Consider the following 17,973-nt stretch of genomic DNA (forward strand, 5'->3'; position numbering starts at 1 on the left):
CACACACACACGAAAAGTGGATAATAGTTCCATCACACACTCTTACAATGAAAAAGACAGATAGATGAGAAAAAAGATTTTGTGATTTGCCTTGCTATCTGCGATGATCTGGTTTCTCACAAGATTCTCTGGGTAGGACTGATGTGATATGATACATCCATCAATCTATTCTCAAAGTATTAAAAATTCTCCTTATTCAAAAGAACTGAAAAAAATCCTTATAAAAAGAGGTAAACAATACATTACATACACACACACACACACACACACACACACACATTGTTTGTTTAGTTCTTTTGGTACAAAAATACTTCATACTGAAAGGATAACAGGAAAACCCCAAAGGAAGACCTTCCTTACTATAACAATTACAAAAATATGTTCATTTAGGAATTCTAAACTAGTTAGACTTAATATTTTCCCATTAAAAATCTGAAATACAATATAGTACTGAATAGAACTATAATAATTTTATCAATTATTATATGAATCAATATCAATTATAATAATTCTAAGTTATCATTTTTGGTCCCAATTCTTTTTTTTTTTTAGGTTTTTTTGCAAGGCAAATGGGGTTAAGTGGCTTGCCCAAGGCCACACAGCTAGGTAATTATTAAGTGTCTGAGACCGGATTTGAACCCAGGTACTCCTGACTCCAAGGCCAGTGCTTTATCCACTACACCACCTAGCCGCCCCTTGGTCCCAATTCTTAAAGAAAAGATAATTTGAGGAAACAGAAGGAGGTCAAGACATAAAGGAAAGCACTAGTAAGGTAAAAAAAATTAAGGCAGCTAGATGGTGCAGTGGACAGAATAACAGCCCTGGAATCACGAGTATCTGAATTCAAATCTAGTCTCAAATACTTGACACTTATTACTAGCTATCTGTCTCTGAGCAAGTCATTAGACCACAATTGCCTTTACAAAAAAAAAAAAAAAAATTAATAAAGGGTCCAGAAACTCAATCACAAACAACAATGAAAAGCAGTTATACTGTAGCATATACCCTGTAGATATTGCTCTCTTCTCTTTTTCGACACAAACATATATACATATAATACATACATGCATACACATACTTAAAACATATTTGTATGCATGCAGATTATCTGTATACAGATTCCCCAAGAAGTGCCATGATCAAAGGAATAATCAGGGTTTCATCTTCCCTATTTGTATAAAATATATAGAAAACTTTGAACCAAGGTAACTAAATATTTCAGACATTCCGATCTATTAATATTCTCATATATCTCTATTAATTAAATGTAAAACAGATCTTTCATTCCTCTCCTCGACTCAAAAAGCACTAAGGATAGAGGACCTCTAGTATGTTTTAGATAAACAATGTTAAGCACATCTTCATCAGCAGAGGGTGCCATGCTTCAGTGCATGTGGATCCACGTGAACATGTTTATGAATGATAGAAGACACCAAGGTCCATCTCAATACCGCCAACTGCTCATGGTGCTTATGATTTGTCCCCCCCTAAAATCCCTTATATTCTTTTAACCTGAAAAAAAAATCAACAGACTATTTTACTGCTTTTCAAGGGCTTTGACTGGCTAGGGTGTAAAGTCTATCAATCTATGACAAATGACACTGGGGCCTTACTCTATGAACACTATACAGTCGTCATTCCTAGCATATTAGTGAACTTGTCTCATAGATTACTTTCTGTCAAATAAAATAGATTTTTTTCCATCTTCACCAGTTTAGGCATCTCCGAAGTACCTAATATTGTATCAGGAATTCAAGGTTCTTCTCCACTATGAATATTTTTCTCTAGAAACTCACTACATATATTACAGATATGGTCTGACCATGGTAAAGTATCACCACTTACTCCTGGAAATTATGATTAACATTCAATAAATATTCCATAGTAACACTATCTTTTGTTAAATAGCCTTAATAACACACAACATATCTTAAGCTTATAGTCCATCAAATTACCAATATAAGTCAAAAAAGCAATTTTTGTTAAATTCTTCCCTCATCTTATGAAACTCATAAACTCATGAAACTGACTTCTTAAACTCAAGTGTAAAAATTTAATTTAATAAATCCTTACTATGTGTGTGCCAGGCATTGTGTTAAGTACTGAGGCTACAAAAACAAAAGCAAAATATTTACTACTCTTAAGAAGCAATTTATTCTAAGGGATGAGACAGCATGTAAATATATAGGAATATACAAAATAGAGATAAGATAACCTAGGATTCTGATTCTATTATCTAGTTTGTTGGTTAAATTTCCCAGGTTAAAGTCATCTGTAAATGCAACTACAACTTTATTCAGGTTATTAATTAAAAGATTTAAAATAGCACAAGACTAATAAAAAGATCCCTGATACATTACACTGGAGATCTTCTTTCAAGTTAACATGGAATCACTGATGATTGTTCTTTTAATCTGACCAACAAACTTCTTCTGAATCAATCTAATTCTATTATCATCTAGCCCACAACAAAAAATAAATTAAAATATCAGTGACTAATGAGTAAAATTCAAAACTACTTGATATTCAAGGACCTGTACAAATCAGGCACTTTCCTGTTTTCCCAATGTCCTCAAATCCTCTGCTTGAACCTAATCAGCAGTCTATCCCCACCATAGGTCCTGTATTCTCCTGCTTCTGTTCTGTTGCTTATTATGCTGTATTCAATGTCTGTAACTACCTTCCTCTTCTTCACTTCCTTTTCTTTTAAAGTTAATTCAAAGGGGAAGCTAGGTTGCCCAATGGTTAGAACACCAGCCCTGGAGTCAGGAGGACATGAGTTCAAAGCCGACCTCAGATGCTTCATAATTACTGAGCTGTGTGACCTTGGGCAAGTCACATAATCCCACTGATTTGCCAAAAACAAAAACAAACAAACAAACAAAAAAACAACTTAAAGGCTAACTCAAGCTTTACTTCCTCCTGGAAGTTTTTCCTGAATCTACAGTCCATTCCCCCTTTTTCATTTTCAGATCTCACATTATTCTTCTATCTTATCCTCCTACTAGACTATAAGCTACTTAAGTGTAATGACCATATCTTTTAGTGCTTTTAGCTAAATAATCCACAGAGTAGGCATGTGATAAATATTTGCTGAATGAATGAGAGAGTATTATTATTATTAATAACTGAGACTTGAAACTAGGGAGAATACTACCATCAATAGCAATGTAGAGATCAAGAGGGTAAGAATAAAAGGATGCTGAGTGAGACCTCAGAGCTACTTCTGATAGGACTGAAGTATCCTAATTGAGGGTTTAATCCAACCCTCTTCATTTTAGTGACAAAAAGAAATATAGTAATACTACTTAAAATTATTAGCTGTTGTTACCATTATAATTTTTATTATTAATAGCTAGCATTAACACAGTGTATATTTTTAAGGATCATAAAGGACTTTACAAATATCTCATTTTATTCTCACAATAATTCTAGAAGGCAGAAACCATTACTATTCCCATTTTAAACATAAGGAAACAGGGAGGCAGCAGTAAAGTGACTTGTTCAAGGTCACAATGCTCTTAGTTTGAGGTCAGACTTGACCTCAGTTCTTCCTGCCTCTCACCAGTGGTGTATTCACTGAAGCATCTAGCTGAGGCCAAGGAGAATAAATGACTTGCCAGAAGTCAAGAGTCAGAGGAAGACTGGGAACCCTGGCAAAATGATACTCCCCTAATCTCTTCTATTCTACTAGATGCCTCCATCCTACTATAAATAAGCAAACAAAGTTACACTGCTAGTTAGTAGCACCAATCAAGGCATTCTTGAAGAATAATGGAAAAATACCAAATAGGGAGAAAGTTGAGATAAGAAGTCATGTTTTCTACATTACTTGATTATCTGTATATGTAATCCTTCGCGAATTCTTTTGATTCAAAGTGAAGCCAAAGAGTTCGCTAAGATACCAATGACTCCAGAAGGTTATATTGGAAACTACAACTGAAGAAAAGCCACACACCTCAACAATTATGCAAAGAAATATTCAACAAATAACTCTCCCAATCAGCCAGTTATCTTGTTCTGCTTTTTCAATACTGTTTCTCCTCTTGCAAGCTTATCCAAACCTGTTAACATCAATACTGAACTCTATGCCTATGACTACCAAATCTACAAATTCAGCTCTTAGTTGCCCCTGGGCTGATACACACATATCTCACTATGTCATTAAATTCAGTGTCTTTTATTCTGACCCTCTAGATCTGCATTCCTATTGATGGTAGTATTCTCCTAATTACAAGTCTCAAATATCTAACTATCAACTTTGATCATTCCTTTGATCTTACATCCTAAGTCCAGTCTCCAGTATTATTCATCCTTAGTAAAGAAATATTTAACTTTGTAATTACTATTCTAAGGAGATTCTGTAAGAATTAGCCCCTCACACATTATACCCCATTACAGCAATATGGGGGTGATTATCAACCTTAATGGATCTGCTCATTCCATCAGTGTAATAAGCAGACAATTTTAGGGTATCTGTGACAGAGAGTAACACCTATTCTCAGAGAAAGAACTGTGGAGTTTAAATAAAGACCAAAGATTATTATCTTCAGGTTTTGTAAAAAAAAAAAAATTGTCTTTATGTACTATATCATTTTACTATCTCTAATAATTTATTTCTTCCTCAAGGATATTTTTTTTCCCCTCAATACATTCAATTTTGATCAATGCACAGCATGGAAGCAATGTAAAGATTATTAGATTGCCTTCTGTGTGGGGGCAGGGGAGAGGGGAGGAAGGGTAGGGAAAATTGTGAAATTCAAAACCTTACAAAAAAAAAATCAGAGGTAGAAACTACTACTGCACATAACTGGAAAACAAAGCATTAATATTAAAAAAAGAATTAGCCCATTTTCTTTTCTTTTTCTAATGATAAAGGATTTATTCTATAGAAGGGTTTTTAAACCATTTTTTAATTTACAAAATTCTATAACTAGTATTATGTTCCCTGCTTCCGATCTTCTCATCTACCCACCAAAAAAACTACGATTCTTTATTTAAATATGCACAGACAACCAAACTAGATAAGATACATCTGTATGTATTTGTGTTTGCATCTATATGCATATATCAATTTATTTTTTTTTAGGTTTTTATGCAAGGCAAATGGGGTTAAGTGGCTTGCCCAAGGTCACACAGCTAGGTAATGATTAAGTGTCTGAGACTGGATTTGAACCCGGGTACTCCTGACTCCAGGGAGTGGCGCAGTGGATAAAGCACTGGCCCTGGAGTCAGGAGTACCCGGGTTCAAATCCAGTCTCAGACACTTAATCATTACCTAGCTGTGTGACCTTGGGCAAGCCACTTAACCCCATTTGCCTTGCAAAAAAAAACCTAAAAAAAAAAAACTATAACCTCTTTTTGTTAGTAGGTATATAAGCATTCTTCAGCATGAGTCTTGTTGAACTGTGTTGATCAGAATGAAGTCTTTTAAACAGTTTGTGTTTACATTGTAAAGTCCCAATTCTGCTTACCTCACTCTGTAGCAATTTATATGACATCCAACTTTCTCTAATACTGTCCCCTCCATCACTATTTAAAATAATATTTCATTACATTCATAGATCACATCTTAGCCAGCCATTCCTTAAGAGATATGGACTCCCTTAGTTTCCAGTTCTTTCTCACACTACAAAAAGAGTTACTATATTTTTGCATATATAGACTCTTTTCAGCTTTCTTTGATCTCTTGGCACCATACAGATCTGGTAATGGAATTGTTAAGTCAAAGAATATGCATTCTATAATAACATTTTAGTCATAGTTCTAAATTACTTTAAAGAATAATTACAGCAATTCAGAGCTCCATCAACAGTACACTGAAGTGCCTGTTCCACTGAAACTCTAAAATTCTGAAATTTGTATATTCCACTTTCTTTGGCTAATTTTGCCAATCTGATGGATGTGAACCGCAGGACTGATTTAATTTGTATTTTTCTAATTATTTAGAATATTTTTTGCACAAGGTTATTAATAGTTTAGATTTCTTCCTTCAAAAACTGACTTTACAAATGCTTTGATAATTTTTCAAATAGGAAATGAGTTATTTCTAAGTCAGAACTACATATAAATATGCATGCATGCATGCATACATATATAATATTATATGTGGGGGGCATGGATGCTTGTGGGTGTGCCTTGTAAATGAAAGAGGGCAAAGGATCTTTAGAGTTCTTGAAAGTAGATTTTTTAAAAAAATATCTAGATAACTGTATTTCAAACTGATTTCTTATATAATTCTATGTATTCTTCTTTATATTTTCTTTTTTATATTTTTTTTCAAGGCAATGGGCTTAAGTGGATTGCCCAAGGCCCCAAGCTAGGTAATTATTAAGTGTCTGAGGTCGGATTTGAACCCGGGTACTCCTGACTCCAAGGCCAGTGCTCTATTCACTGCGCCACCTAGCCACCCCTCTTCTTTATATTTTTAAAATATATTATTCTGGAAAGGGGTCCAGAGACATTCAAAAAAAAAAAAAGGTGAACCCCTGCTCTAAAGTCTTGGCTTCCACTCCATTTCAATATCAAATAGTCTTAGAATGTTAGAGCTGGTAGGGACACCTATACATTCTGCATTTTTTTTCATTGTATGTATGGATAAACTGAACACTAAAGATTCTAACTTATTTGTTTAAAACTATACTGTGAATACTAGGCAGAATAGGACTAGAACACAGTAGTCTGACTTAAGTTTCTAATTTTTAGGCAAAAAAATAATCTGACAGTCAAAAGCCTGTTTCATATTTAAATCTACATTTGATTGGACTAAATTTTATTTTCAAGTTTAAAGGAAATAATATGATGATTCTTTTCACATATGAGTTGTTCTAGATAGTCACTGAGGTACCTACCAAATCTAAAATTTAGTGATTTTGTAAGCTGCAATGGTAGAACAGTAATGATTGTTCTGTGGTTTTTGTTTTATCAAAATGCAACTGGATTTATGGGAAATGAGTGGAGGGGAGGAGATAAATAGAATTTTTTTCCAGTAGATATGATGACAGATTTAGGTCCTCTTAAAGAGCTCTTTAGAAAAATTATGATTTAGGAGCTCAAAAACATTAAAAATGCAAGTTATGTATCTTTTAAGCCTTAAAGTTATGACTCATTAAATACTTGTTGATAAATATATGGATCCACACAAAAATGTGAAATCATCAAAAACTTGATATCAATGAAGAGATATTAATGATTATAAGACCTATCATTTTCCGCCACTCTCCACAAATAATCTTTAAAAACGTAAGCCACAACATAAAATTCACAAGATCCAAATCAAGTAATCATTTATTAATTCTGAATGATAAGTTATTAGAGAGTATGTGGCATAGTAGGTCAAAGAAAACATGAGTTCAAGTCCTACCTCAAACATTGACTAAGAAGTGGCAGCCTGGGAAAGTCCCCTTATCTCTGAGCCCCAGATTCTGTTAAGACTCTAAGTAACAATAGATGTCTGTCTCTAGCAATTTCCTCACCAAGAATTCTCTATACCAAAGAAATAACAGATCCAGTTCTATCCCCCCAAAATGGTAAAGCTTTAATCTATGAAAAACTTGAATAACTTTTCCAAAATTATTACAGCAATCAGATAAGCCTGAGAAGTTCAGATGTCTAACTCCAGAATCTCACTCTGTAAGCATGATCAAGGATTCAGCCTTCTAGTAATGAAATAAGTTCAAATAAGGTAAACTAGAGATCTTAACAAAAGAAGGCAAATTTTACCTCATCATTATCACTGAGACTTGGTAAGCTGAGATCTATGGCTAGAAAATAGTTCTAAAAATGTCTACCTTATTCCTAAGAAATAGGGTAACATTTATAAATTGGTGGGATGAGGTAATATTGTATATTAAGCAGATATGCCAAGATGAAGAAACCACAAAAGGTAAAAACATGACAGAATCTTAACAAAAGATCTAATGATACAGAAATAGAATACTATAGACCACCTAAACAGAAAAAAAGAAATAGAAGAGGAATTTGCGGAACAAGTTTTAAGCCTAGAACAAAGGAAGTGATGACAGACTTCAAATTGTGGACATCTGCTGGAACTCTTGCTGGCAAAAGATGAGCAGATATGTTCCTAACTTATCTGCTTTCAAAAGATAGAGGAATCAGTAAATAGGAGAGTCTAGTTAGGATACTATTATTACCAATAAAGAGAGACTGATTGCAAGGAAAAACTATACTACTCTATCACAGAGCTTGTGATATAGGATTTCAAGGAAGCCAGAAACACTCTATCATGCATGCTAGACTTTTGGATAAAAGACTTTAAATTATTCAAAGAAATCATGGCTAGAAACCCTATGATTTAAAATTCCAGAATGAAGTCAGCAAAAGGAATAAAAAGTTCCCAAGAATGAAATTTTGATGACTCAAGTAAAACAACTGCAATAAACAGGCAAAGGGATAAAGAGTTCGAAAGATTTTGCTAACCAGCATGAATTCTAAAAGAATGATTACAGATGATGGAAGCAAGAGCTGGCAAGAAAAAGTGAACATAATAGTTGTAATCCTAGAGGAGTGCTGAGAATAATCTGAGGAAATTTAGTTGTTTTAGATCTTTATTAAAAAAAAAGAAGAGAATGAAGAAATGAAAACCTATAACAAAGGTGAGGCACAGTTCTCAAGTCTAATTTTATTTCCTAATTTTCTCTTATATGGAGAGAATCTGGTAAAGTATAAAGGATAAAATAATAATATAATAGCTCATCTATTAAGGAAAATAATAGCAACAATGACAAATAACATCATCATCAACATCATCATCATGATGTGTATATACTTTAAGATTTGCAAAAAAATAGCCACCCTAATGAATTCCAAGTCAATTGGCCTATATGAACTATATCCCCAGGTATTGAATGAATAGGCAGATATGATTGCTGAGCCACTGAGAAGGATCTCTAGCATAATGTGGGGAAAAAAAAAGCTCCACAGAACTGAAGAAGGGCAAATGTTGTCCCAGTTTAAAAATTATAACAGTAGCACTGGGTTTGACTCAGACTCTAGGCAATATTCTAAAGCATATTTATAAACGAATTGTTAGTAAAACATCTAGTAAAGGAAGTTGTGATTACATGGAACCAGCACTGCATCATTAAAAGCAGGCTATTCTAGAGTAACATAATTTTCATTTTTAAAAGGACTGTCTAATGAGTAGAAAGCAAGCCTCAAAATTGTCAAGGATAATACCATCCTTCTAGTTAACCACATTCACAATTTCAATGTCACATTTAATCCACAAATCCAGTAAGTTGTCAAATCATGTCTCCTCTCTATCTACATCTCTCCCATCTGTCCCTTTCTATCTATTTACCCAAGCTAGGGTTGAGGACTTCTGTCAAACTGTTTTTTGTAAAGTTCACAACCTCTTATCAAATTCCAACTCAATAAATCGCAGGAAATTCAAGTGACTCTAGGATCAATTTATCTCAATTTTTACTTATTTTGTAATAGGTATGTAATTAATATAAGATGAATGTAATATAAAAGTAAGAAAATATATACATATTAGAGTGCAAAATCAAGAATATCTGGAAAACACTAGATGATCACTGACGTTTCTTTCCAAAGCTAAAGTTATGATATTTTGAAAGGATCCTTACAAGTAAAAATTAGCATCACCACTGATACATGCAGTGAAATATGTTTAATGCTCCCAGTTTATTCCACTACAACATTTTGATATCTCTCCCTATACATTCACCTTTAAGAGATGAATCTCATCAAATCCTCTTATTAATATCCACCAGGGGGCATTGTCTTAATACAGAGAAGAAACTAGGCAAACAAAGAACCAAAATGGTACATGGCCATATTTAGAAAGCTGACACTCACCTTCTGATTGTGAAGATAAAATTCCTTTTACTCGGAGATCCAGAGAATCCAGAGAAACCTCCATATAGTCCATGCTATTTTCCTGCCCAGCTTGTCCTGTGCTTCCCAAAGATGACTTGTATGTTTCAGTACCTATATTTAAAATGCATATACATATATGCACATATTCATAAAATCAAACACTGCGTATACATGCAGGCCACATCCATTATGAGTAAAGCACTATCAAGGCCATATTCACAAGTCTATTAAAATCCACATAAATAAATAAGCTAAAAAACCATAAAATATCTAAGTATATTATAGCCATTTACTTAGGCTATATACAAAATTCCATTTCATTAAAATATATAAAGAGAATATTAAGAAAAATATAAGCACTGACATGCAGAAACACCTTTCACTGCAACTATATCAGCTAGATGATGTAATCACATACTAGAATAAATCGGGAAGGAATCTAGACTACTTAAAAGTTTTGTAAGAAATAAAAGGGAAAAAAAATCTTGACTTTTGGATTTTGGAGGTCAAGACTTACAGTTAGTAAAGCAGCTTCCAGTTTCAAAATATTAAGAAATAAATAGCTGGATCAAAGCCCCAAACTTGCAGACCAATCAAAAATCCTCATACCAGATGAATTCATAATCATTTTATGTAAAAAACAATAGAGACAAGGAAAGGGGACATCTTACTACTCACCCATCTGATGTAATAGAAAGTATATCACTAGAGATGGAGTTAAGATCAACAATGGGAGCATGAAAGAATACCCCCCTTACTATCCCCTCCCCAAAGAGTCTAAGACATTTAAAGATTATATTTGTGGAAAATCGGATTCTGGAAGATGAAATTTTGCTACTTTAGATCTAGCCATTGGTGATATTCTCTACAGGGATCAAAAAGAGAAGCACATCTGTTTCTATGGAATTAAAACTGCTTATAAAGAATAGGAGGAAAGAAAAATAATGCATACCATTCATTGGGTTCTTTAAAATTATGGAAGTCAAGTTAGACTGGAACTCAATTAAATCTTTCTAGATTGAAAAAGTTCCAGTAGGCCTTGGAATATATTCAAATTCACAAGGTAAGAAATGAACAAACTAAATATTCATAAATACAGAGAACAGAGTGAAGTAGATTAATTTAAAAGATACTAATCGATTAACTTTCCAATAAGGAGAAATAATTCACAACCAGTATTAAAAAAACAAACAAGCATGTTTGTAGACTTTGCATCTACATTATTTTATGTATGTTAGTCTGAGAGGCTATCCAACCACCCAATAGGGCAAAAGTGTATACATTAATGCTGTACACATGCTTTCATACATCAAGAAACAAAAGTAATAACCTTATGCTAGTTCCCAGCATGAATGAATCCTTTCCTACCACCAAAAGTAAAAATATAGTATGCTATTCAGCTTTGATGTTTTTTAAATTCAAAAGCCCTATGTGATAGAGGAAAATTCCATTCCAATCATGAATCTTTCACCTTGAATTTACAAATATGTCAGATTCATACTGTTAATAAAATATCAACAGCAAAAAAGAAAATGAACTTTGACAGAGGAGCCCTGATGAAAAGACATGAGTGCACAGGTGTCTAAAAGGAGATTCAGCCTTTATAACCTAGTGAATTTGGAAGTAGTGATTCTCAGAAAACAGATAACATGTAACACTGGAATAGCTGCTAATACTTCAGGAGCACTTCTTGATACTATCATCTTAAAACAAGTTCATTCATTCTAACAATTCCAGCAAATTTATTCCTAAATTAGGAATTATAGTCCAAAAATCATTTATAAACACATAGAACTGAATGCATAAATGTGTAGGATCATGAAAATAATTCTTTATCAATTTTCAAATTTAAAAATAAATGCTTCACAATAAACATGGTCTTTGTAATACAAACCATTAATAGAACCTAAAAAGCAAACATAAATTATTAAATTAATTCAGATATTTATTAAAAACTTAAGACATGAAAACTACTAATCAAATGAGATAGCTTATAAATCACTTTGCAAACCTTAAAGCACTATATAAATAATAACTATCATTGTTATTATACCATCTCTTTCTAATAATTCAGTCAATTTGGAATCTCAGATTCCCCTTTCCAAGGATGAATGGGTAGATGGAAGAAATAAATTAAAAAGGAGAAACACATATAGCACTTTTATATACATCTATTGGAAAAGAAGGAGAAGGGAACAGAATATTCTAATTCTTAGATATACAGTAACTCTTCATAGAATAGATGAGAAGGACAAGAAAGCCCCTACTGTACAGGGCTAAGACATGTGCCAAAAAGATGCCAGCAGCAGTCTTTCTGATGTGCTTTGTTTATGAGTTATCAACAAAGATGTGACAAGGTGGGCCAATTATATCAACAAGTAAGAATAACACACCTTTTGGGCTTCCTCAAAGACATCTATTTAAAATTCCATTTTAGGGGTGGCTAGGTGGCATAGTGGATAAAGCACCGGCCCTGGAGTCAGGAGTACATGGGTTCAAATCCGGTCTCAGACACTTAATAATTACATAGCTGTGTGGCAACGGGAAAGCCACTTTAACCCCGTTTGCTTTGCAAAAAAAAAAAAAAAAAATTCTATTTTATGTATATTTACAAGCCTTCTCAACTTCTTTCAACTACAAAAAGTGGATTGGCCGTCCCATGTTACTGGGGAAGATGGGTGCAACAGATATTATAATATGGGCAATTTTACTGGCTCTCTCAACTAGAGCAATTTACGAAAATTATCTTTGGACTCTGAATTTCAAAAACCTCAAAAATATTACAGTGCTAAATTTTAATTGGTAAGTTACCCTAAGAGCATGTCCTAATAAGACTTTTTAGTCTTCTGTATTTAACATTAGATTTTAAGAATTTAGATTGTAAGATTTCTTTTAGAGTCCATTGCTCAAAACTTCTACAGAAATAAATATGAATTTTTTTGGATTTCCATACTATAATTAAATAATCTTCCTCTTATAACTGCTTTTAAAAGAGGGAAATTTATTTTTATGATTTATAATAAACAGATAAGGATTAGCTGGGGAGAAAAAACACTACTTAGGATCATTTCAGTTTCATAAATACAAACATTCAATAAATTATACCTAAAATACTACTTTGTTTCTTTTTATTCCTCCTCCTCCTTTTCCTGGTTGGTTTAATCCATGGGCTGTCTATCTTTCCTTTCCGTTTCAGAAGCTTCTTCTTAATGCTACATTCCGAACTCTGGAAAAATCAAAAGAGAATTCACATAAAATAAAAGTGTGAGCAGCAAAATGGTTCAAGCAATTTAACCCCTGCTCCTCGCTATTGCCCCCCCCCAAAAAGCAACTTGTTGAATTCTGTTTCTTCAAATAAATCCTTTAAATCAGTCCTTAAATATCTTTCTGGGTCAAGGACTTGAATGTGCCTAACTGTAATGTACATAGCATTTATATCTTTAATGAAGGCCAACATTACCCCAAATCTAGTATTTTTACATTCAACGTCAGTACTAATTATGATTCAGAAACTTTAGTAATTTTAATACAAAAAAAAAGGTTTTTTGGTTAAAAGTTCATAAATGGAAAAAATAAACCTCTCTATGGTGGATTAGGTATCAACTATATGTTTCTTCAAGATTTTTAATGCAAAAAAGTTTAATGAAGACTCAAAATTTATTTACAAGATAACAAAATTATGAAACTTCAAAGAAATTCAACAAATTACTAAGTGCATGCTGTATACAAGGCATTATACTTTCCTCTTATATTTGATGTCAACTCCTGCTTCAACTACAAAATCCTTATTAAAACAACATGAATTAAAATTCCCTTTCTGGGCCTTCACAACCCAAGAAAAGTTAATTTTTGCATATAAAAGGATGACACAATAAGTAGTTACAGATATAATTCAAGAGAACATTTTCAGAATCAAAATAAAAACAGGAAATATTCCTCACCATTCCATGAGAAATACCTAGATTCAAGGTTGGAAGAGCCTTCAAAGATCAGCTAGTTCAAACCTCATTTCACAAACAAGATCAGAGAAGAAAAGTGATTTGTCCATGGTCACAGAAGGATCAGTGGCAGGACAAAGATGTACCCTCAAAAGTGGTACTCTTAACATGTTGCCACAATACACCACCTTCCTTATTCACAATGGAAATGAACTATTCTGTGACTCCCACCAGCATACTAACTAGTTCAGCATACTGAAAAGAAAGGTGAAGCACATACGATTTCCAACAGGATCCATGAATAAATAGTTGATATAAGATAATAGAAATTTCCTGGTAGTCCTGAAGATATCAGAGGTGGAATGAGGAGCTTTCACACAACATTCATTCAGTACTTCATTGCTTCCAATGCATTAAGATGAAAAATGGGCTCTCAAAAACAATGTCAAGTAAAGAAGCCCTAGCAAGCTCTCCTACACAGCAAAGGATTCAAGAAAGAGATTAGCAGTGACCCAGGTGCTCATTACCAGAAAGATGATGATCATGTAGAGGATTTTGTGGTCAGAGTCAATAATGAAATGGTGTACTATGGCATAAGAAGTGATAATCATTTAAGAGAGCACTACCATCACTATTGAAATAATACTTACTTGGAATAATCTAAGTGCTATTACAAAAGTGAGAACAAGAGCCAAAATGGTGACAAGAGAGATCATCTCTTAGGCTCTCTCTCATAAATCTACAAGCAGAGGGCAAAAGAGAAACTGAGAGAATCTACCAATCTCCCTGAGAAAGACATCCAAAAATAACAATACCCAGGAATATTATAGCCAAGTTCCAGAACTCCCAAGTCAAAGAGAATATATTACAAGCAGCCAGAAGGACACAATTCAAATATCATGGAGCTGCAGTCAGGATCACACAGGACTTAGCAGCGACTACATTAAAAGCTCATAGGGCTTAGAATGTAATATTCCGGAAAGCAAAAGAGCTTAGAATGCAACTGAGAATCAACTACCCAGCAAAACTGAATGTCCTCTTCCAAGGGAAAAAGATGGACTTTCAATGAACCAGGGGAATTTCAAATGTTCCTGTTGGAATGGCCAGAGCTGAACAGAAGGTTTGATCTTCATATACAGGACTCAGGTGAAGCATAGAGATTGGAGAAGAAGGGGAAAATATGAGGGACTTAATGATGATGAACTGCATGTATTCCTGCATAGAAAAATGACACTGATAATACTCATATGAACCTTCTCAATTAATAGAGCAGGAAGGTAGAAGGAGATTCTACAGGAAAAAGCACAGGAGAAAGCTGAATTTGAAGATAAAATATGGTGTAAAAATGGAGTCAATAGAAAAAAAGGGAAATATAATGGGAGAAAGAAAAAGGAGAGGGGGAATAGGCCAAGATATTTCATATAGTAAGATTTTTCTTTATTACAATGAGCTATAGGGGCGGCTAGGTGGCCTAATGGGTAAAGCACCGGCCTTAGAGTCAGGAGTACCTGGGTTTAAATCTGGTCTCAGACACTTAATAATTAGCTAGCAGTGCCTTGGGCAAGCCACTTAACCCCATTTGCCTAACAAAAACCTAAAAAAAAAAAAAATGAACCATTGCAATGAGATGGCAGGGGGGAAGGCAAGGGGGAATGAGGGAATCTTCACTCTCATCAGAGGTGGCTAGGAGAGGAAACAGCATATATACTCAATGGGGTATAGGCATCTGGAGTAAGAAGGGGGGGGGGGGACAAGGGGAAGGGGGGGAATATAAGTGATGGAGGAGAGGATGGACCATGGAGGGAGAGTGGTCAGATATAAACATTTTCTTTTTTACTTCTTGCAAGGGGCTGGGATTGGATGGCCTGTCCCGGACCACAGAGCCAGGTATATGCTGGGCCTAAGGGGTGGTATGGGCTCGGGGGCCTCTTGGCCCCAGGCCCAGGGATCTGTCTGCTGCACCACTCAGCTACCCTACAGCAGAGTCAGAGTGAAAAGAGAGAGAAAATATAGTACATGGTAGTGGAGAAATACGAAAGGAGGGAGTTGCGATCAGCAATGGCAATGGTGGAAAATTATGGAAGTAACTTTTGTGATGGACTTACCATAAAGAATGTGATCCACCCGTGACAGAGGTGGTGGTGTTGGAACACAGACTGAAGCACATTTTTTATTATTATTATTATTATTTGGGGGGGAGTGCAGGGAAAATGGGGCTGGGTGGTCTGCTTGGGGCCGCATAGGGTGATCTTTGGGTGTCAGAGGCCAGATTTGGACCCAGCTCAAGGGCCAGTGCTCTGTCCTCCACCCGGCTGCCCCTACTATTATTAATATTTTATTTTATTTTATTTTGGGTCTTTTTTTTCTTTTTGGGGTTTTTGCAGGGCAGTGAGGTTGGGGTGGCTTGCATGTTGCACAGCAGGGTGATTGTTGGGTGTATGGGGCCGGATATGGGCTTGGGTACTCCTGGCTCCAGGGCTGGTGCTCCATCCACTGCACCACCTGGCCATACCTATAATTATTACTATTTTTTAATTTTAATTTTTTTCTCTCCCCTTTACTTTATTGCTCAAGCGAGTCTATAGTTTTTGGGGGGAGGGGGTATTTTGTTTACTTTTAAACAAGAATATTTTATTAATGTATAAAAAACATTTGTACAAAATGTGAATAAATATTAAATTAAAAAAAGTGAGAACAGATAACTGTGTCTCTTACCAAATCAGACTCATCACCATCTTCTTCTTCCTCCCCAGATTCTCCAGATTCCTGTTCTTCTTCAGACTCCCCATCTTCCATCTAAAATTAGCACAAATCCAAAAGAAAAGATTTAATTCAAAATTTATTAAGCATCTACCATATACAAGGAACTATGCTAAGTGACAGAGAAAAAGCCAAGACTTAATTAAGACTAATCTTACTAACCCTCATGGCCTAAAAAGATGACAACCCTCTCCTCCAATTCTCTTCACCAACTAAGGGATAAGTAAGCTGAAAGAAATTTTATTCTTAAAGAATATAAGCCATTAACATACTAAAAGACCCAATAAATTTTACCTGCTAGTATGGGTACCCATGTTCCCTTTCCCTAAGAATTTGTTCATGTTACCAATTTAGAGAGAAAAATAACAGTAGGAAATGGGGAGACAACAGCATGATACAACATGTACACAAATTAGGAAATACCAAAAATAAATACAAAGTAAGAAAAAGGATTGAGGATAGCATTAATAACTGAGGGAATCAAGAAAGGCATCTTAAAAAGGTGGAACAGAAAGAAAGTGAACCATAAAACAGTTAGGGATTCAATATGAATAATTCAGGCCCGAGAGCTTGCACACAGAAGAAGGGAGATGGAATGTCATAAGAAATTACAGACCTGGGGTTAGAAAGGACCTTAAGAGATCATGTAGCTAAACCTTATTTTTCATAGATAGCAAAACTGAGGCCCAGATTATTTAAGTCCCTTGCATAAGATTACATAGCTATGAATTGAATTCAGGTCCTGTGCCTCACATATACAGAGAGAGAGAGAGAGAGAGAGAGAGAGAGTATGAGTATGAAATATTTGTCCTTCATTCGTGAAGAAGACCATGATATTAAGGAGATGATACCATAACAAGCACATTAATTGGATTTGAATGAGGGGATGCTGTGCTAAGTCACCAGCCTCACTTTCTCCTCCACAGCCCTCTGGGTCCAGTGGCCAAATATGAAACAGGATTACTGGAGATGGTCCTGGGTGTGGAGCAATCATGGGTTAAGTAATGTGCCCCCGGGCATACAGCTAGTAAGCAATAGAGGCTGAATTCAAACTGCCATCCTCCTGATTCCAAGGCCAGTGCTCAATCAAGCTGCCCTGTGCCTTAAATACCAGACCACAAAATAGGCCAGTTTGGCTGGAATATAGAGTGCATCAAGATAGTTATAAGAAATCAATCTAGAAATGAGTGGAATCAGATAGTGAAGGGCTATAAATGCCAAACAGCAGAATTTGGGTAGAAGCTTCTTGAACAAGGGAGAAACAATATCAGACCTGTGTTTTAGGAATATCAATTTAAAGGGAGAGATTCAAGAAGAAATGAACATCAGTTTGAAAAATTAAAACTAACAGAATACATTCTTATTCCCACAATCCAACAAATTCAGAATTCAATGATAAAATACTATTTCT

General features: G+C 34.7%; 1 protein-coding gene across 8 annotated transcripts in view; it reads right to left on the minus strand.

Annotated features, from left to right (window-relative positions):
* EHMT1 (euchromatic histone lysine methyltransferase 1) overlaps positions 1-17,973 on the minus strand; it is a 281,275-nt gene that overhangs the window by 101,603 nt on the left and 161,699 nt on the right. For all 8 annotated transcript variants that reach the window (XM_074210548.1, XM_074210543.1, XM_074210547.1 and 5 more), the window contains 3 exons: positions 16,518-16,598; positions 12,970-13,090; positions 9,844-9,975 (listed from right to left, as the gene is read on the minus strand). In XM_074210548.1, the coding sequence (XP_074066649.1) occupies positions 9,844-9,975; positions 12,970-13,090; positions 16,518-16,598 (334 nt within the window). The remainder of the gene's footprint in view (positions 1-9,843; positions 9,976-12,969; positions 13,091-16,517; positions 16,599-17,973) is intronic.

This window comes from Macrotis lagotis, chromosome 1, assembly GCF_037893015.1.
Source record: "Macrotis lagotis isolate mMagLag1 chromosome 1, bilby.v1.9.chrom.fasta, whole genome shotgun sequence".
NCBI lineage: Eukaryota > Metazoa > Chordata > Mammalia > Peramelemorphia > Peramelidae > Macrotis > Macrotis lagotis.